The sequence below is a fragment of the Aspergillus welwitschiae genome (genome assembly GCF_003344945.1).
Source record: "Aspergillus welwitschiae strain CBS 139.54b unplaced genomic scaffold BDQ94scaffold_5, whole genome shotgun sequence".
In the NCBI taxonomy this organism is placed as follows: Eukaryota; Fungi; Ascomycota; class Eurotiomycetes; order Eurotiales; family Aspergillaceae; genus Aspergillus; species Aspergillus welwitschiae.
The window spans coordinates 791,975-812,662 of NW_020798699.1; the positions used below are offsets into that span (position 1 = coordinate 791,975).

General features: G+C 50.4%; 3 protein-coding genes across 3 annotated transcripts; 2 read left to right on the forward strand and 1 right to left on the reverse strand.

The window, feature by feature from the left end:
• Nucleotides 1-1,451: 1,451 nt before the first annotated feature.
• BDQ94DRAFT_183967 (polyketide synthase) lies at nt 1,452-8,862 on the forward strand (the record flags this gene model as incomplete). Its single annotated transcript, XM_026774532.1, has 13 exons — nt 1,452-1,524; nt 1,578-1,915; nt 1,979-2,052; nt 2,110-2,418; nt 2,470-2,594; nt 2,648-2,745; nt 2,813-2,905; nt 2,998-4,671; nt 4,720-6,453; nt 6,488-7,606; nt 7,659-7,973; nt 8,034-8,496; nt 8,549-8,862. The coding sequence occupies 13 exons, from the start codon at nt 1,452-1,454 to the stop codon at nt 8,860-8,862; spliced, it is 6,729 nt and encodes a 2,242-aa protein (XP_026630135.1).
• Nucleotides 8,863-9,244: 382 nt separating this feature from the next.
• BDQ94DRAFT_183968 (putative MFS transporter) lies at nt 9,245-10,928 on the reverse strand (the record flags this gene model as incomplete). The annotated part of the gene is made up of 3 exons (XM_026774533.1): nt 9,245-9,794; nt 9,867-10,100; nt 10,168-10,928. 3 exons carry the CDS (start codon nt 10,926-10,928, stop codon nt 9,245-9,247), a joined length of 1,545 nt encoding a protein of 514 aa, XP_026630136.1.
• Nucleotides 10,929-12,525: 1,597 nt separating this feature from the next.
• Nucleotides 12,526-20,511, forward strand: BDQ94DRAFT_183969 (type I polyketide synthase; the record flags this gene model as incomplete). The annotated part of the gene is made up of 8 exons (XM_026774534.1): nt 12,526-12,987; nt 13,051-14,923; nt 14,991-17,265; nt 17,326-18,202; nt 18,269-18,631; nt 18,700-19,031; nt 19,111-20,132; nt 20,180-20,511. The coding sequence occupies 8 exons, from the start codon at nt 12,526-12,528 to the stop codon at nt 20,509-20,511; spliced, it is 7,536 nt and encodes a 2,511-aa protein (XP_026630137.1).
• Between the last annotated feature and the right edge of the window lie 177 nt (nt 20,512-20,688).

The following is a 20,688-nucleotide window of genomic DNA, read 5'->3' on the forward strand; positions in this document are numbered from 1 at the left end:
CTGATGACTGCAAAGGTACTGGCTGCTAGAGTTTACTTTCTTCTATGTGCTTCTCTGGGTGTTCATGCGAGTCAACGTAATGACTACCGTATGAATTTCACCTTGGCCATATCGTTGTGCTTATGTCTGTAGCTATTGATGGAAACAAGGGGCTGAGAGTTTCAGCTGGAAGATGAGTACGGATGATGGAAAGGGCGGCCAAGAAGGAAAGCAAGGCAAAAAGACAGAATATCAGGTGACCGTCATGTGAAGAAATAAGCCAAGAATCGAAGTCTAACCTCCTAATGTAGTCAATCTCCACTTAGCTGCTTCGAATTGGAGTGTTATACAAGATGTCCTCTTTGCTATCAACAACCAGGGACTTATCAGGCACAGTGGACATCGTCGGCAAGACGATACAACGAAAATGGCACCTATCAACTAGGTAGTCAGCTTTAGAAAATGTATACAGCTTGAAAAGGGGTCTGGTGCATATTCACTCTATATTATGTTCTCGGCAATGATGATATGCTTGAGCATTCCGCCAACCCATAGCATATTGGCCGTCGGATTGGACCATGTCCCGTTTCAGCACCCCCCGTGACCTTTTTGTGTGAGAGGTCCAAAGACTTATTTGGCCATTGAGGTCTGTAAGTGCCTGTCATTCGCAACCTCAATGTGGAATTGTACCTCGAAAGGGCAGCTGCCACGTGGATCTGAACTGCCTAAAGTAGCCATGTGCATGAAGAATGCAAGGAGTATCATGAATCCAGATTTCAAGTAAGTGTGAGCCTCATTCATCAACGTTATTCGATGGCCCTGCCACATACTCAAGGAATCCATCAAGCCCATGAGCGTGACTGGGAAATGATACCCCTACCAGTCGGATTATGGCACCTTATATGGTGGCGAAACTAGGGATGCGCCTTGTTTCTTTTCGCATATACGCGACGATCATTCCTAAGGGACCGGCGTCTACGCTATCTATTCTACTGCAGAGTACGCTAACATTCAAAAGTATGTACCTCGTCTGTTTCCTTGTGCAACCTCTTAGTCAATGGCAGTTAACTATAAAACTTGTTTTTACAGTTGGACTGAGTCATGTTAAACTATCGCTTTCACTGAACGCATGTCATCCATAAAACCAACCAGCCTGCGAGAGAGGGGAACGGTGGATACTGATACGGTAAGGTGCGGAATGTGGATGTTGTGGACTAAACTCAAGAGTTGGACCTTCCCCAGCAAGGGCCGTTGACTGAAGAACATTAAAGCTTGAGTCGTGCGCTGCACCGTTGTACCTGTGTGAGGCGAGTGATGGCAGAGCGGGACTCGCCTTGAAGGATATAAGTTTCTAATCCCTGTTTTTCAGAAACTCTGCACACGAAAGAATTCTTGATGAAACCACACCCAGGCCGAAAGCCTATCTCAACATCTTCCATACCCCATTAGCTAGTTCCATCCATATCTCAGTTATGGGCTCCTCGACTGCGAATGGCAGTCCCGGGGACCATGTCTCCTTCGAGCCGATTGCCATTCTAGGGATGGGTAAGTATGAATATGCACCCCCACAGAATATTTCGTATACTGATTTATCATAGCCTGTCGTCTTCCCGGATCTATTACATCCCCTTCCAGACTCTGGGACGCCCTGGTCAATAAAACATCCGTCCGGACACCAACTGTGCCCGAAAGTCGGTTCAAGATCGATGCGTTTTACCACAAAAACCTGAACAGACCCGGTAGTCTCAATGTTCGTGGCGGTTACTTCCTTGACGGCAGTCCTCATGACTTCGATCCTAGCTTTTTCGGTATGACGCCGGTTGAGGCCATGTGGTTGGATCCACAGCAACGGCGCATACTCGAAGTTACATATGAATGTCTCGAAAACGCCGGCCTGAGATTGGAAGACGTTGCCGGGAAAGATATTGGGGTGTTTGTGGGCTGCTTCACATCAGATTACCAACAAATGCTCCATCGCGAGCCGGACTTTCGCCATGAGTATGCAGCGACAGGAACTGATCCTGGTCTTCTTAGCGCGAGAGTGTGTAACATCTTCGATCTGCGTGGGCCAAGGTGAGTGATGATTATACTATGGGTCTAAATCGTGGCAAACCTGACAGACAAATCTAGCGCCGTGATCAATAGCGCTTGTTCTTCGTCTATGACTGCTATCCACCAAGCATGCCTGGCTCTTCAGACAGGCAAATGCGACGCCGCAATTGCGGGAGGTGTGAATCTAATCATTTCAGTAGATCAACACATGAATACCACTAAGCTGGGAATCCTATCACCGACGTCCACCTGTCACACGTTTGATGCTGCAGCAGACGGATATGGCCGTGCCGAAGGAGCAGGCGCCATCTATCTACGCAGGCTCAGTGATGCGGTCCGCGATGGTAATCCGATTCGTGCTGTTATTCGTGGCTCAGCGCTAAATACGTGAGAGAGTTCAGGGCCCCAAGACAGGTAATGAGTGACTGACCGATATAGAAACGGCAAAGTGACGAACCAAGGGATTACCCATCCAAGTCTAGAGGGACAGGAAAGAGTCCTTCGTGCTGCTTACAAAAGGGCCGGCTTAGACCCAACGGACACAGTTTATGTTGAATGCCATGGTAAACACGAGTAATGGATTTCAGAACGCAAAGAGGTGCTGAAACCTTCTTAGGGACTGGCACACCAGTTGGCGATCCCATAGAAGTCAAAGCTATTTCGAACGGAATGAACGAAAGACGGAGTCGCGAGCAGCCTCTGCTGCTGGGAGCTGTGAGTTTCTCCTGTAAATCCTTCTAAGGCATGTGGAAAAACTGAAACTATAATATTTTATTAAAAGATAAAAGCGAATATTGGCCATAGTGAAGCTGCCAGTGGTATATTTGCTGTGATCAAGGCGGCTCTGATGGTGGAATCCGGTGTCATCCCTGGAGTAGCGGGCTCAAGACACTCAATCCGGCTCGTTCGTACACCATACCTTTACAAATGAGTAGGCACAGTCAAGTCTAACATTTACTAGTCAAGGAGGAAGAATGGAATGTTAAAGTAAATGTGGATACGATATTGTGGCCGAAGAGCCCCCTTACCCGGCGGGTTGGGGTATCGTCCTTCGGATATGGTGGCACCAACGGCCATCTGATACTGGAGGCCGCGCAGTCCGACCATGGACAGACAAGGGTACAAACAGGGCATGAGAGCTCAAGCCCTAGCAGGGCTTTGGTATGTTTCACAGCACACGATCGAGCTACCCTGGAGAAGAATATCGAGGCACACGCTTGTGTTGTCGACAATCATCACCTCCAAGATGTGGCCTACACACTCAATTGCCGTCGAACACACTTTACCCATAGGGCCTTCACCATTGCTCTTGAAAATAAAGAAACACCGAGCTTCAGCAAGCAAAGCATGGAATTTGGAGTGGCAGAATCTTCTGGTCCGGTTGCCTTCGTCTTCACGGGACAGGGTGCCCAGTGGGTTGGCATGGGAAGAGATGCTATGCACACTCTATCCACGTTCAAGATAACTATCAGATCCCTGGATCAGTATCTACGAACATTAAAGCCGCCGGTAAGATGGACCATTGAGGAGGCCTTACTCGGAAACATCGACTCAGAACACATTGCCGAGCCGGATATTGCACAGCCATTGTGTACAGCATTCCAGATTGCCATAGTTGATCAGCTAAGGAAGTGGGGAATCACTCCATCTGCTGTTGTGGGGCATTCCTCTGGGGAGATTGCTGCAGCATATGCAGCAGGTATGCTATCAGCCCAGGAAGCTTTTGCGACCTCTTTTTATCGCGGCCAAGCAGTTGCACAAGAAGGCCCTGCAGGCTCGATGCTTGCTGTCGGAGTCGGCATGGACAGGATCGAGCCTTACATTCGTGATACAGACGTTGTTATCGCATGCGAGAACTCCCCCGAGAGCGTGACGCTCAGCGGCTCGGAGAGTTCAACTGAGAAACTTAGATTGCAGCTTGAGGCCTCTGAGGCTTTTGTGAGGGAGTTAAAAACAGGAAGGCCCTACCACTCGCCTGCAATGAAAGCCATTGCTCCTCTTTATGAGCAACTCCTTCGAGAGGCAGATTCTGAAGCTGGATCGTCAGCTCCCTCAGAGCGGCTCTCCCGCGTCCCAATGTTATCTTCTGTTACGGGGAGACAGGTTTACGAGAATGATATTAATTCCAGGTATTGGGTGAAAAATCTCATCAATAGTGTCCGCTTTCATGCAGCCATAACCGAGCTCAAGAGTATAGAAGAACTGAAGCAGTTGAGTCACTTTGTCGAGATTGGACCTCATTCGGCACTTTCTGGACCACTGAAACAAATAATATCGGCTAATAGCCTGACGCAAAGAATCAAATACATTCCGACTATTATCAGAGGATCTGACTCTTGCAACGACTTGCTGCGAGTCGCCGGCCGTTTGTTCCTCTCCGGCTACAGTGTTCGCTGGCATGGTATTATGCACGACTTGTGCAAGAAGCCAGGTCCACGACTACTAGTTGACCTGCCCTCTTACCAATGGAACTATACAAAGGAGTACTGGCGAGAGACACGACTAAGCCAGGAGCAGCGCCAACAATCAGAACCTCGGCATGACCTGTTAGGCAGACGAGTTGCAGGGCTTTCAAAAACGATCTATGTCTGGAAGAATATTTTACGGCTCCGAGATGTGCCGTGGCTGAGAGACCATCGCGTAAGTAAGGCATTAAGATTCTTGCTTCTTATCTAACTTGAGTGGCAGGTTGGAAGCGAGGTCTTGTTGCCCGGTGCAGCGTACATTGCTATAGCAATCGAAGCCTTAAGGCAAATCAGTGATACACTGTTCAGTCCGAGCAATGGCACGTGCTTGAAGGACATTGGATTCCAGCAAGGGCTTGTGATACCAGATACCGACAATGGAATTGAAGTGGTGACCCGATTGTCGCGCCAAAGTAATAAGGGATCCGACTGGTTTACATTCACTGTCGAATCTCTTCTGGACAATAACTGGACCACCCATTGCAGTGGCCATATAACGCCTCGCAAGACGAAGCTCAATGTATCCAGACAGTGCCATCAACAGGTGATTAAGAAACTTCATCAACGTACTCACCCCGACAGATGGTATAAGACATTCGATCGGGTTGGAGTCTTTTATGGACACATTTTTGAGCGCTTAGGAGAAGTCAATTCCAATGGCCGGGATTATACAGCAGCAAGTACCATCGGGTTGGATCAAGAGAGCGGATCAATCGACGGCGAATCAAGATATGTTCTGCATCCAGGGACTATTGATGCCTGTTTCCAGCTGGCCATTATCTCCTTCGAGAAGGGACGATATAATGTCATGCCGTACAGCACAATCCCGATGCGGGTCGAAGAGATAACCATTGCCTCTCCAGAAGAGGCTGAAGGAAATGGATTTGCGTGGACGGATGAGTGCCAGAGCCCCCTTTTCCGGTCACACATACAACTGGTTAGCTCGAACGGGCTCCCGATTTTGGAATGTAAGGGGGTTTGGTTCAAAGAGCACGAGATGAGCTGGTCGGCTCGCTCGACGGCGGTCATTCCGGACCAGAAGTACATGCGATACCGGTGGCAACCTGACATTGACTATGCATTTAAGTTTCTGGGAAAATTGTCCTACAAGTCGCTCGGAGAGGCTGTCGTCGAATTAATTGGCCTGGTTAACCACAAGCGGCCCATACAAAGAGTGTTCGTCTCCGCAGGAGACGATTATAGTTTGATCGAGGCCGTGGCGCGCTGGGTTCCCGTTATTGCGAACTTAACGATTGCTGAGATGTCCGACGGGGATGTGGAAAAGAAATTAGTGTTCACTATACCAGAGCATATATCGGTAATACAGCTCTCACCAAACGTGTCTCAGCTATCTTCAACCCTGGAGGGCGAACATGACCTTGTCGTTTTCAAGGGTCAGTTAAATTCGGACGTTATCCAAGAACTACAGTCCATCCTGACGCCCACCGGTAGAATGCTCCTAATGCAGGATGGAAACACATCGGGAATTAGCAGCTGTCTGGACTGTCCTCTCATGATCTCCAGGCCAGCTTTAGGGCAATCTGTCTCACAGACTAGTCTGCTACTCTCCCAGGAATTAGAACATGGTATTAATCGAGAAATAGAGCCGACAGCGGTCACCTTGGTGGTCAAAGAAAGTTCGAACCAACATCTCGTGAACGAGTGTGTGAAAGCACTACAGGTCTTGAAAATATCTGTCGATGTGGTAAAACTGCACGAGACGAATCATCAATCAAACCAACATACGGTTATTCTTGACGTTGATGGTCGCATTTTGTCGAATCCCTCGGAGACACAATTTGATTTGCTCAAGAAGCTAGTTCTCTCCGAGGAGAATGTGCTTCTCTGGCTCACTTTGGGTACCAGCCAAGGCCGTAGGGCCGAAGGCGGGCTGAGTCTAGGATTCTTGCGGGTTGTCAGATCGGAGAATCCTGGGGCTAAGATCCTATCATTGGACGTCGATCAGGAAGAGCCTCCTCATAGCATCGCAGGCTATGCTAACAGTCCTGGGAGCTGCAGCACCTCGGAGCTCTGGCCACGAGACAGAGTTCTGGCTTCATGAAGGAATTCTACATACCAATCGGTTGATGCCCTGGGCATGCCCCAGTACATCTCCGAAAGATAATGAGATGGTGAAACTACCACCAAACATACCGCTACAGAGCGAGCTTGTGAATAGCGAATTGGTCTTCAGGGAGAGTGAGGAATACATGATTGATGCAGAGGGGGACGAAATATGTCTCCAAGTGGAGATGACAGAATACCAGAGTTGGAGTCCTAACCAACGCACGAAGCAACCGGTCATCGTCGTCGGCCACGCAATCCCCAACCATTGTGAAGATACAGTTGGCCAGATGGTCACGCTCGCCGCACAGAATGGCTATCAAGCCATTGTAAAGGCAAAGGAAGGTGCTTGTTTCGAATGTGAGGGTCTTGACCCAGCGTTCCTTTGTGCTACCCTTCCAACCGTGTGCAAAGTCCTTCTTTGCATGAGCTGGCTAGGAAGAGCCCATAAGGATGATTATATTCTGCTTTTACATATGCCCTTATTATTTGTGCGGTTGGCCATCAATTTCAGTAGGGAATTGAATGCCCGGATCACTGTCGTTGTAGCAACGCAAGAAGAGAGTGACGAACTATATGAAGCCTCGTCGTCCGGTATTCCGATTGTTGTTGTTGAGGATTTGCATACGTCTCATATGTCGCCAGTCCTCGAAGCTACCTCTGGGGAAATTTCACTGGTGATAAGCAATCGGTTCTCGGCAGCTGGCCAAGAGGCATGGAGACACATATCAGCGGCCGGTCGGTTTCTCTTATGCAATGGGGAGATAGAAGGGACACTGGACCCACGACCTTTCAGCAAGGGTGCTTCTTTTCTGCCTATGGGCTATGGATCCCTATGTACACGACCAGAGATGGCGGCTGAAATCCTACAGGATGGGCTGGAGTTTCTGAAGAAGAACAAGGACATCTGGACGTCCCATGTGCCAGTTTACAGCATTGATCAATTGCCCGCGCAGCCTATTAACCACCAGTCGAATCGATCCTCAGATTCAAACGAAAAGTTAAATGCGGCAGTGAAATTCAGATACGGTGAAAGTCCTGCGAAGGTATGTGGAAACTTTCCTCAGCCGCGCGTGACAAAAGCTCTAATAACAGCAGATACTACCTTCGAACCGGCGGATTCAATTCTACCCCGATGCAGCATACCTACTCATTGGAGGGCTCGGCGGCCTTGGAAGCAGTCTGGTCCGCTGGATGGCCGAGCAAGGATGTCGACATTTTGTCTTCGTATCACGCTCAGGCGCAACGCGGCCAAAGGCAGCTCAGACCGTTGAACTTGCCAAAAAGGCTGGCGCATCAGTGCATGTATTTCGGGGTGATGCTGGTAATGAGTCCGATATGAGAGCTATTGTCGCTCAAGTAATGAAAGAACGACCGATTCGTGGTGTGGTGCATGCTGCAATGGTGCTGCAGGTAAAACAAGCCCAGTAGTTATTAACTTCAATCAACCAACGTGAGCTAATCCGCTATTAGGACGGCCTGCTACAAGACATGACAGCCGCACAATACCAAGCTGCCGTTACTCCCAAGATCCGCACAGCACAAATTCTCCATTCCGTCCTTATCAACGCCCCGCTAGACTTTTTCGTCATGACCAGTTCGATCTCGGGTACAATAGGTACACCAGGCCAGACGAACTACAGCGCCGGCAACAGCTTCCTCGACGCATTCGCAGTATACCGTCAGTCCCTCGGCTTACCCGCCTGCTCCATAGCGCTACCCATGCTGCTCGACGTCGGAGTAGTGGCAGAAAACCAAAACGTCGAGGACTCCCTCCAGCGACTAGGCTTTTACGGAATCGACGAGATAGAGACGCTCGAGGGTCTCGAAGTCGCCATGTCCCCGAACAGTCCCACCCATCTCGTGCTAGGGCTTGATCCCTCCCTGCTGCACCGCTCCTCTGGCACGAACCGTCTATTCTGGCACGGTGATGCTCGTCTCCGCGGCGTGCAGCGAGACTTGGACCTTTTGCAGGACTCCCTTGAGAGCTTCGAAACCAGATGGGGATGTTCTTGGTGACGGTGAAGAGCTTGATCATGAGACGTTGATGGCCCGCGTTGGTGACCGGATTGTGAAAAATTGTGCCAGTATGCTGGGTAGGGACACTGGCGAGATCAATTTTAGTAAAGGGACTGTTGCCTCGTATGGACTGGATAGTATGATTGGATCGGAGTTGCAGCAGTGGCTTTTCGGAGAGTTTGGGCTGACGTTGAGTTTTCATGCATTCACTACGCCAGAGATGACGTTTGAGGGGTTGACGAGGCAGGCGGTTGAGTCGCTTGGGGTGGGTGGTGCTGAGTGATATGGAGGTTCCAAAGACTGTTGTGGAAAGTTTGAGGGATCGAAGGGGGTAAAGGAATTCTGATGAACATTTTGTATAGTGAGACGAGAATGCCAGAGTTTTAATCACATATGTAATTCAACTTTTTTTCACGAGAGAAGGACTTTCCTAAATATTAGTGTGAGTATTTTTTCCAAGCGCTTAATCATAACTGTCATAGTCTATCATTTTCATCTCTGCAAGCCATTTCCTGCAGATCCACAGCAACCCTAAGAACAAGAACATCCCAGTCTAAAGAAGAAGCAATAACACACTTTTCCCAACCCAACACCCCAAAGCAAGCCCACAATCTATAATTTACACCCAGATAACAAACAACATACCTAGAAAATGCACCTATAAACTAATCCCTCTTCAACCCCACCCTCCCAGACCTCCTCAACCCCCAAAACCCAACCGCCGTACAAACCACCATCAACCCAAACATGGTCCAAAAACTCGCCCGATATCCCTCCATCAACGCCTTCTTCTCTCCCTCCCCACCCTTTTCCCTCTCCTCACTCACCACCGTCGAAATCACCTGCAACACCGCCATGCCCAACGCACTCCCAAACTGCGCCGAGGTATTAAACACCGCTCCCGCCAACGCCTGCGTATCATCCGGAAACACATTCGTGATGACGATCAACCCCACCGTGAAGAGCGCGTCCGCGCTGATAGGCTGCAGGAGCTGCGCGACGAAGGCATTGGCCCAGTATGTCTGGGTTGGGTCAATCACGGCCATGAGGAGCGGGGAGAGGGCGCAGAAGAAGGAGGTGATAGTTACGATCCAGTAGGCGGGGATGCGGTGCACGAAGAAGCCGATTACGAGGTTGATTAGGACCCCGACGATTAGGCTGGGGAGGATGCGGATGGAGGCGCCGAGGGCGCTGAGGGACTGGATTTCTTGGAAGCTGGTTTGAGGGTGGATTTGTTAGTGGGTTTTCAGGAATGGGTGTGTGGGGTAGGGGGTGGGGGGGACGTACAATAGACTGGCGAAGAGTTCCATGGAGTTGATTACGGCGTTGGAGAGGGCCACTGTGGCGCAGATGCTCGAGAAAGAGGTGTTTTTCCATAATGCGTTGGGGATCAATGCTGGTTTGCCGCGCTTTACTTGGAAGTGCACCCAGGTGATGAAGGTGGGGAGGGCGATGGCGGCGACGCAGAGGATGATGATGCTTTCTGCGGAGCGGATGCGGGAGGGGTTTGCGCTGAGGATGCTGTGTTGGGGTATATGGGTTAGATTGGGGTAGAGTGTTGGCTTTTGAGGTTTTAGGGGATACTCACGCGAGCAAGTAGCAGAGCAAGGCCATGAATGCTGATGCTAGTCCAGCTCCCACCCAGTCGATCTTGGTCCGCACATTGCGGAGGATGTGTCCGTCTCGCTGGACAGGGCTCTTGGGTAACGACCACAGTCCGATGACGGTGAAGAAGAGAGTGATTCCTCCGGCGATGTACCAGCCTGCGCGCCAGCCGATAGTATCGATCAGGATGCCGCCTACTACTAGACCTAATGAGAAGCCCAATGGCTGGCTAAGGCCTATGCAGGAGAATGCCAGGTTGCGACCTTTTCCAGGAGGTAAAAGCTGGGTGACGATGGACACCGATGATGCAAGGTGCATTGAGAGGCCCACACCTTGGAAGGCTCGCATGATGACCAGCTCAATACCAGTTTGCGATAGGCCCTGTCCGAGCATCAATGCACCGCTGGCGAGAGATCCCACCAGTTCCACCCATCGAGGGCCGATGGTGTCGGCAATTGAGCCGGATAGAAGAAGTGTAGAGGCCGTGGCGAGACTGCATACCGAGGAGGGCCAGAGGGAAAGCGAAGGAGGCAGCTGGAGGTCTGCAGTGATGGTGGGGAGTCCGACTACCACCAAGCCATTGATTACGCTGGCTGTGAGAGTGACGGCAAACAGCTGGGTGATCACGACGACTTGTTGTAAGCGCGACTTTCGGTCATCGCGAGGAGCTGGAAGTCTAACTTCCTCGGCGGAGAGGCGTAGTGAGCTGACCTCACTGGTGACAGCAGTGGTGGTCGTCGACATGGCGGTAGTGTGCGAAAAATTTGGAGATGGCGACGCCGAGAAGCATATAATTTTGGAACCCATTGCGGAGTCCCCGCACTGGACCCGCCCTGACTCATTTGCCCTAACTATTCTCTATATGGAGTGCGCCCTCCACCGATTATCATATAAATAATGAAAGTGAATAAATGAAAGTGATCAATTGATTTACAGTGGGTCCTTCCATTCTATCACGTAGCGGCACCACTAAGGATATAGGCAACCTCATTGCTCTTTTCGGCCGGCCCGAACTCCTCAGCTGGGTGACGGTCAGTACTCGTACACCAATAAATTCCAATTCTGAAAAAATCACATAGAAGGGAAATTATCTTCAATCGGACAAGATCGATTGCTAGCCCCGTCTTACCATCTAGATCACAAACTACAATGCAAGCTCTGTCAGGAGTAAATATGCATGACCCATGGGTCTAGTCTGCAGCAAATCAAGGACAATCAGGAGTCAAAAATTCTCCAGCTCAAACGGTTGCGCTCCTAACTCTACGAAGTGAATTCAACTGAGACCGGTTTAATCCTCGGCGACGGCGTGGAAAACTCCAATTAGCTTGCAAGGATGAAGATGGCATATGCATACGCTGAGATACCAACAGAAAGAATTGGCAGTAATGATCACATATAACATTAGGAAGCGAGGTCTAAAACAGACTATCTCACACTGAGGGAATGACTCCAGAAAGCTGAATCTGGGGGTGGGTAGCTGTTAATACATGCAGATGGGATATTTGCACTCTGCTCGACGACGATGGGCCATGTTTATTACCCCTATGTCAGTTCCATAACAACCACCAGGGTCGCCGCTGAATTCAGTTAGGCCGCTAATTGCTCAGAAATGGAGAAGGTGCTCGGGATGGATACGTTGGCCCCAATGAATGATGAGTTTGGATGGCAAATGATCGATAAAGAGGACTCTTTGCTATCAGACTAGCTGGCACGGAATAGATACTCGTCTCCACTAGGGTTGGGAGCAGTGAGCGAAATGTGGGCCGCTAATGTGCCACGGCGTGGATAAACCAATCGTTTTACATCCCCAATGGAAGCCAACACCAAAACCGGCTAAACCCCTACAATACCATACTGCTGGAAATCAAACCATAATTCACACGGGTAACCCAGCAAGTTTAAACAAGGATGATACCCCGCAGACGACTTCTCCCAGGCTATCGGAAGTGGGATAGTGTGCGTTCGCCCCAAGTGGAACGGAAGCCGACATGGACTTTTCGGATTTGCATTCCGGATCGGCAATCCAAGAAGGGCAACCGAAACCCCATCGAAACCTGGCAGCGAAACCATGACACCTTCGAAGGCATGGGCTTCCGTTCTCTGGCGGATCTGGCGGCTAATCGGTTGACCTGTGTACATGGACCACATCGGTAGTACCGACCTGCACAGGTGACCGACTGATGCGTCTGGCTCTAACGTACCGTCCGTGCCACATATCATATATCGCCATTATACCTCATGACAATGACAAAATATCTTGTTGCGCTGCTCATTGTCGTCGGCACTTTTCACATATTAATCAATTAACGCGTTACACGTCTCTATCGCTCGCCTGCTCACCATGGATAGTCAAGACTCGTCTCCCTGGGAGATCTCCTCTGTGGAGCGCTCGAGTCAGCCGGGAACCCCCGAGGAAGTTGATTCTTTGGAGCCCATAGCGATTGTTGGCATGGGCGTGAGGCTGCCGGGGAATATCCACACAGAACAGCAGCTCTGGGAACTCATTACGGAGAAGCGATCCACGCGGGGCGAGATCCCCAAGAGTCGGTTCAACGTGGACGGGTTCTACAGTCCCACAGGCCGGGCTGGATCGATAGCAATGAAACATGGCCATTTTCTGACAGAGACAGATAATTTCAGACATCTGGATACATCTTTCTTCTCGATGGGCCGGAAGGAGGTAGATGACATCGATCCACAGCAACGTATGTTACTTGAAGTCGTATACGAATGCATGCAATCTTCAGGTCAAGTGGGCTGGCGCGGCAGCAAGATCGGCTGCTACGTTGGAGTCTGGGGTGAAGTAAGTTGATAAGGACAAGGTTATGAAGATCAAGAGCTGACGCTGAAACCTACCCGCTGTCAGGATTGGTTGGACCTCCATGCGAAAGATACTCAGGATGCAGGCATGTATCGGATCCCTGGTGGACATGACTTTGCCATCTCGAACCGCATTAGCTACGAATACGACTTGAGAGGCCCCTCCTTCACCATAAAGGCCGGGTGCTCATCGTCTTTGATCGCCTTGCATGACGCTGTTCGAGCCATTCGTGCAGGTGACTGTTCAGGAGCACTTGTTGCAGGCACAAATCTCATTTTCTCACCTACAATGTCCATCGCGATGACGGAGCAAGGGGTGCTATCTCCGGAAGGTTCTTGCAAGACATTTGACGCAGCAGCAAACGGGTACGCCAGGGGCGAAGCCATTAACGCTATCTATATTAAGTCCCTTTCAGATGCAATAAAAGACAACGACAAAATCCGCGCCGTGATCAGAGCTACTGCGACTAATTGTGATGGAAAGACGCCGGGTATGTCAATGCCCAGCTCTGAAGGCCATGAAGCATTGATCCGTCGAGCATATCGAGAGGCGTCGCTTGACCCCACGGAGACCGTGTTTGTCGAAGCACACGGCACAGGCACGCCCGTCGGTGACCCCCTCGAGGCTACGGCAATTGCACGGGTATTTGGAGGGAATAATGACCCCGTATATATTGGAAGTGTCAAGCCGAACCTGGGTCATAGCGAGGGCGCTTCCGGAGTCTCCTCCGTCATTAAGGCCGTGTTGGCATTGGAGAACATGACCATCCCTCCAAATATAAACTTCTCGACTCCGAACCCAAAGGTCCCATTCCAGGAGGCAAACATGGACGTTCCAATTGACCCGATGACGTGGCCATCCGGTAAACCGCTAAGAGTGAGTGTGAATTCATTCGGCATTGGGGGCGCAAATGCACACGCCATCCTCGAGAGTGCTGCTCCGATTTCTCTGCAAGCGACTGTAGCTGCCGCCGCTAGTAGCGAGTATGTGGCCGGAGCCTTGAATGATCGTTATACAAACGGTCATACAAACGATCACACAACTCATCCCAAGGACACGGACGAGCCCTGCAGACTGGTGCGTCCTCCTAGTTCTAGAAGATTCATCCATGTATTCTCAGCAGCACACCCGGCATCTCTAAAAGAAAGCTTAGTCGAGCATGAACGATACATCAGAGAAAATCCTTCTTTGATGGCTGATATATCCTACACTTTGTGCAATCGACGAGAGCACTTGGCGAACCGGGCTTATTGTGTTACCAGTTCCTCAGATGGACCCCTCACGTTCTCGCCTGTTACGAAGACGAAGAGAACATCACCAATAACGATGGTATTCACTGGACAAGGGGCACAATGGGCAGGAATGGCCAAGGAGCTGATGGATGACTACCCTTCCTTTGACAAGGACATAATTTACCTAGGCGCCGTGCTAGCGAAGCTAGAGCACGCCCCATCGTGGGATCTCAGAGGTGAACTGCGCAAACCAGAAGAAGATAGCAACCTACCCAAAGCGGAGTATTCTCAACCCTTAGTGGCGGCTGTTCAGGTGGCTTTGGTGAACCTCCTCCGTCAATGGGGCATCCGGCCTAACGCGGTTGTGGGTCACTCAAGCGGAGAGATTGCAGCGGCATATGCTGCAAAAGCAATCACGGCCGAGGAAGCAATCACAATTGCTTACTACCGCGGGTACGTGACGAAAGGATATCAACGGCCTGGTGGAATGGCTGCTATAGGCCTAGGCCGTGAGCAAGTGACACGATATTTGAGACAGGGGACATTGATAGCCTGTGAGAACAGTCCGCATAGTGTAACATTGTCAGGAGATCTCGAAGCTCTCGAGAAGACCTGTGAAATCATTCGGACTGAGGAACCGGGGTGCTTGGTTCGAAGGCTAAAGGTCGAGATGGCCCAACATTCTCGTATGTGACCTCAGTCCATTTCACCAAGTTTGTTTGAGATTATAATATACTGACTTTTCACCCACAGACCATATGCTTGACATTGGCGACTCCCTCGAGGCCCTACTACGCGATGGCATTGACAGCAAAGCTCCCGTAGTGCCCTTCTTCTCGAGCGTCCGCGCAACGAGGATAAATGGCGCGGGGGGTTTGAACGCAAGCTATTGGCGAGAAAATCTCGAAAGCCCCGTACTTTTTTACGGTGCCGTAAGTCATTTGGTAGAGAGTGAAGCATGTTCTGAGCACACCTTTCTCGAAGTCGGCCCACATGGTGCCTTAAGAGGACCGCTCCGTCAAATATTGCAGGCTGCTAATCGGTCCAACGACAGCTACATCACAGCCATGATCCGTGGCAAGGACTGCACCGAATCCATCCTGCATATGGCTGGGGAGCTTTACTTGAACAATATACCAGTGGATTTCGGACATATTTGCCCGACTGGGTGCCTGCTGACCAATCTTCCATCATACAAATGGCAGCACGATCATGAGTACTGGGCCGAAAGCAGATTGAGCAAAGAGTGGAGGTTCCGCGAGTTCCCTCATCATGAACTATTGGGATCCAGAATACTGGAGGGGAATGATCTGCAGCCCGAATGGCGGAACGTCCTTCGCCTAGAAGATGTACCATGGCTTCGGGATCATCAAGTCATCAACGATATCATATTCCCCTGCGCAGGGTACCTTGGAATGGCAGGCGAGGCCATCCGACAGATTTCATCTGCCCATGAATTTACCTTCCGGGATGTCGTGGTGCACACAGCATTGGTATTGACCGAGTCAAAAGCGATTGAGATGATCACTAGTCTTCGTCCGGTCAGGTTGACAACTACCCTGGACTCTGTCTGGTGGGAGTTTAGTATATTCTCATACAATGAGACTGCCTGGGTTAAACATTGCGTGGGACAGATCAGGACGGGGGCTACACATTCTTCGTCTCCCTTGCCGTGTCCCAGCCATCCCCGTTCAACCGAGAATTTATATCCCATACTGAGGAAAGTTGGTCTCAACTATGGGCCATGCTTCCGCGGATTATCCCACGTCTCTTGTCTGCCGAACAAGAACACAGCCTCTGCCAGGTTGCTGCCAACCGCGGTTTCCGAGTCCACCTACGCTGTCCACCCTACGACCATTGATCACTGCCTGCAGCTATTGTTCCCAGCTAGCTGTGATGGTATTTACCGGCGTGTAACCCGTTTGTGTGTTCCGACAAAAATCGAACAGCTCTACCTCTGCGGCGGCAGGAGTGACAATGATGCAGTCGCGGAGGCCGTTGCCACCATCAGTTCTGCTGGCGTTCTTTCCGGAAGAGTAGTAGCCAAGTCCGATAAGGGAGTTTTCTTGTCCCTAGTCGGAGGGAAGTTTTCTCCCCTAGAGGTGGATACAGCCGATGATCTTGACCCTATTAGCGCAGCCAAGTTACACTGGAAACCAGATGTCGACCTAGCCGACAAGAGGACTTTGATAAAGGCCAGCGATAGCTCGCATATTGATTCTCTTGAGCTCGAGCTCGTCGAGAAGATGGTCCTACTCACACTCATTGAAGTGAACGTTCAGACATCTCATCTAGTCTGTGATATTGAGCATCTTGAAAAATTTCGCTCGTGGATGCATCGGCAAATAAGTCGAGCCTCGAGCAATAGCTACGACTTGGTTCCGAATGCTAAGGATTTGCTATCCCTTGATTCTGATACTAGGCTTGTGTTGATATTCAAGCTGAAACAGTTGTTGTCGCACACTGATGCCGCAAGCGCAGCTGAGCTTATATCCAGGATACTGGATAACTGCTCTGCTATTATGCAGGGAAAGGTGGAGGGGATCGAAGTCCTGCAAGCTCGCGATGGACTGACCAACTACTACAATTTTGTCGAGTCGCGAACTGACTCTGTTGATTTCTTCGCTGTTGCAGGTCATACCAAGCCCACGTTGAGAGTGTTGGAAATCGGGGCTGGCACTGGAGGGGGCACAGCAGTTGTCCTGCGGGGCCTAACCACCTCGTCTACCCCAAGACGTGAGCGTATGTACTCGAAGTACGCTTTTACTGATATCTCTGCTGGGTTCTTTGTCTCAGCACAGGAGAGGTTCAAGGACTACGAAGGGATCGAGTATAAGGTACTCGACATTACAAAGGACCCGGTAGAGCAAGGGTTCCAGGCAGAATCGTACGATTTGATCATCGCAGGCAACGTCTTGCATGCAACTCCCAGTATTAATGCAACTCTGACGAACGTGCGTAAGCTGCTGGCACCTGAGGGCTATCTGTTTCTCCAGGAATTATCGCCCCAGATGCAAATGGTGAACCTGTAAGTGTGCTATGTTCCCAGCTACTCCTATCCCAGTGAAAGCTAATTCAGCGAAAATAGGATTATGGGGATTCTTCCGGGATGGTGGCTGGGCGAAACTGAAGGTAGAGTCAATGAGCCGTTTTTGACACCAGAAGAATGGAACAAGGCATTGAAAATGGCCGGTTTCTCTGGGGTTGAGGCGGCGATCTATGATGGCCCTCGCCCATACCACATCAACGCCAATATTATCTCCCGACCTGTACGGGAGTCCATTCTGGGACCTCGTCGTGTTACTCTTCTTCACAGTGTTGGCAACGTACCTACAACTAACGTTGACCGCCTCCAGAAGTCTCTTATCGATAATGGTTATCAGGTCGACTTGAGAACCCTTCAAGAGGGAGCACCAGCCGATCAAGACATTGTCTCAGTGCTGGAGCTCGAAAGTCCCCTCTTTGAAAGCGTATCTCAAGAAGTTCTATTGGCCTTTCAGGATCTTGTTGCCAGTCGAGGAGATAGCAAAATACTATGGGTCACTCGGCCGGCCCAAAAGGATGTAAGTTCTACTCCGGGGTTCGGTCTGACCCTTGGGCTCGCTCGGACATTGCGATCGGAACAGTTCCTCTCTTTTATGACCCTGGAAGTCGACCGCGTCGATGACCAGGTTTATCCGGCTATCGTGCGTGTATTGGGCAAAATCCAATCGCATGACTCGACGGCATCAATGGATGCAGATTCCGAGTTCATCCTCCGTAACGGAGTGGTTCATGTTGGCCGATATCAGCCAGCCTCGGTGGCACAGGACCTGGAACTTACGGCGTCAAAGCCTGGCGCTGTAAGACTGGCGATTGGTCGTCCAGGCCTGCTACAGTCACTGCAGTGGATTCCTTTCCCAACAACCGAACCTCGCCATGGGGAAGTTGTCGTTGAGCCTCGTTGCGCAGGCCTAAATTTTAGAGTAAGCGCCACCGCTCTTTCCGTGATTTCAATTTCTCGTAATTACTGACTTATCTTGGGATTCTAGGATGTGCTTCTCGCTATGGGGATTGTGGAAGCTAACAACCTTGGCATTGGACTCGAGGGATCGGGCGTGATCACAGACGTAGGTGCCGGAGTGACTGATCTCCAGGTGGGCGATCGAGTCTTTTACCTCGATGATAATTGCTTCTCTACTCGGATCACCATGTCGGCTATGAGATGTGCGAAGATTCCATCTTTTCTCTCATACGAAGAAGCGGCCACGATGCCATGTGTTTACGCTACTGTCATTCATTCGCTTGTGGACATCGGTGGCTTGCAGAGCGGCCAGTCAGTTTTGATACACTCAGCATGTGGAGGTATTGGAATTGCAGCCATCAATGTCTGCCAGAGTATTGGTGGGGTTCAGGTAAGCATTTGTTTTCAATGACATGGCTGGACTCACGTGGCGAATTAATGCCTGACCATTTTGTGCAGGTATATGTAACAGTCGGAAATCAGGATAAAGTCCGATATCTCATGGAGACCTTCAACATTCCGCGTGCCAGCATCTTTAATTCCCGTGACACCTCCTTCCGAGAGGATGTGCTTGCCCACACTAATGGACGCGGCGTCGATCTCGTGCTCAACAGCTTGTCGGGTGAGCTTCTTCATGCATCCTGGGAATGTGTAGCTCCGTACGGCAAGATGCTCGAGATCGGCAAAAGAGACTTTATTGGAAAAGCTAAGTTGAGCATGGACATCTTTGAAGCGAACAGAAGCTTTATCGGTATCGATCTCGCCAGATTCGACGCTGCGAGATGTCACCCGTAAGTCCCATTCTTTCGTGTACCCCAAGGTCTTTTGTGTTTTAGGAACCACTGTCCTGACCCGACCTAATGATCCCAGTCTACTCACTCGTACGGTGCAAATGCTCGAGGCCGGACATATCAAACCCATCGCACCTAGGACAACCTTCTCTGCTGGTCATATTGAAGACAGTTTCCGCTACATGCAGAAAGGGACACACATGGGAAAGATCGTCGTGACTATTCCTGAACGAGGCCGGAAACTGCCAATCGCTCCAATTATCCCAGATTTAACCATGAAGGTCAACGCATCATACCTACTCGTAGGAGGAATGGGCGGTCTGGGCCGAGCAGTAGCAACGTGGTTAGTCGAAGAAGGAGCTAGGCACCTTGTCTTCTTCTCCCGATCAGCCGGAAACTCGGAACAGGACCAACGGTTCATTCAGGAACTAGAATCGCAAGGATGCAGTGTGAGAGCTATTCAAGGGAGCGTCTTGAATGAAAAGGACGTGGCTCGCATCACCCAAGCTGCAGAAAAACCAATTAAGGGGTTCTTCCAAATGTCAATGGTACTCCAAGACAAGCCATTCATGGAAATGAACCTCCAAGACTGGACCACCGCAGTCGGGCCCAAAGTGCAAGGAACGTGGAACCTACACCACGCGATGCCAAGCGACCTAGACTTCTTCTTCGCAACCGGATCCATCAGCGGGTCCTTTGGAACTCCCGGTCAAGCCAACTACGCTGCAGGCAACACATTCCTCAACGCCTTCACACAATACCGGAGAAGTCTGAGTCTGCCCACCTCAATCTTGCACATCGGCCTCATGGACGACGTGGGGTATCTGACTCAGAATGTGGGAAAGGCAGAGGCCCTTCGCGCTGCAGGCGGGTACTTTCTTCGAGAAAAGGACCTCTTGGATTCTCTTCAGTGGGCTATTGTAAAGGCCACCATAAGCAGTGCGACGGCAGACAGCGACGAGGCCCAATTAACCATCGGGCTCCGGTGCGACAAGCGACTCTCTGACCCAACGAACCGAGTCATATGGAGAAAGGATGCTCGCATGGGACTATACCACAACCGAGACACCGAGTCATCGAGCAGCAGCAATGGTAGTAACGGTAGTCAAGCGGATGCGTCAAGGCATTTATGGCATCTGTGGAAGCAGATCCGGAGGTTGTGCTCAAGGACCCTGCGTCACTGGAAGTGGTGACGCGGGAAATGGCTGTCAAAATATACACCTTCATGCTACAGCCATTGGATGACCTGGACGTGAACGTATCGCTAACCGCTTTGGGTGTCGATTCCCTGGTTACAATTGAGATCCGGAACTGGATGAAGAGAAGTTTAGGCGGCATTGAGATCAGCACATTGGAAATCTTGAATGCGGGGTCCATTGCTAGTTTAGGAAGATTGGTGATTGAGGCGTTGAAGAAGAAATTTATCTCTCAGATTACGATGGCAGAAGGGGATGCTTATCTGGAAATGAAGGCCCCGTGAGAGTCGCAGCCATGAAGATCGTGACTCGTGACTGTTATTCCGCGCCTTTCGCTTACTCAAGTCCTGCACTTTGTACCTATTGAGAATCTGCAGGGTTACTCCCTGAAATAGTCCTAACATGAAGTATCACATATGCAGTACCATACGAGTGACGGGAAGAGGAATACAATGGAATAT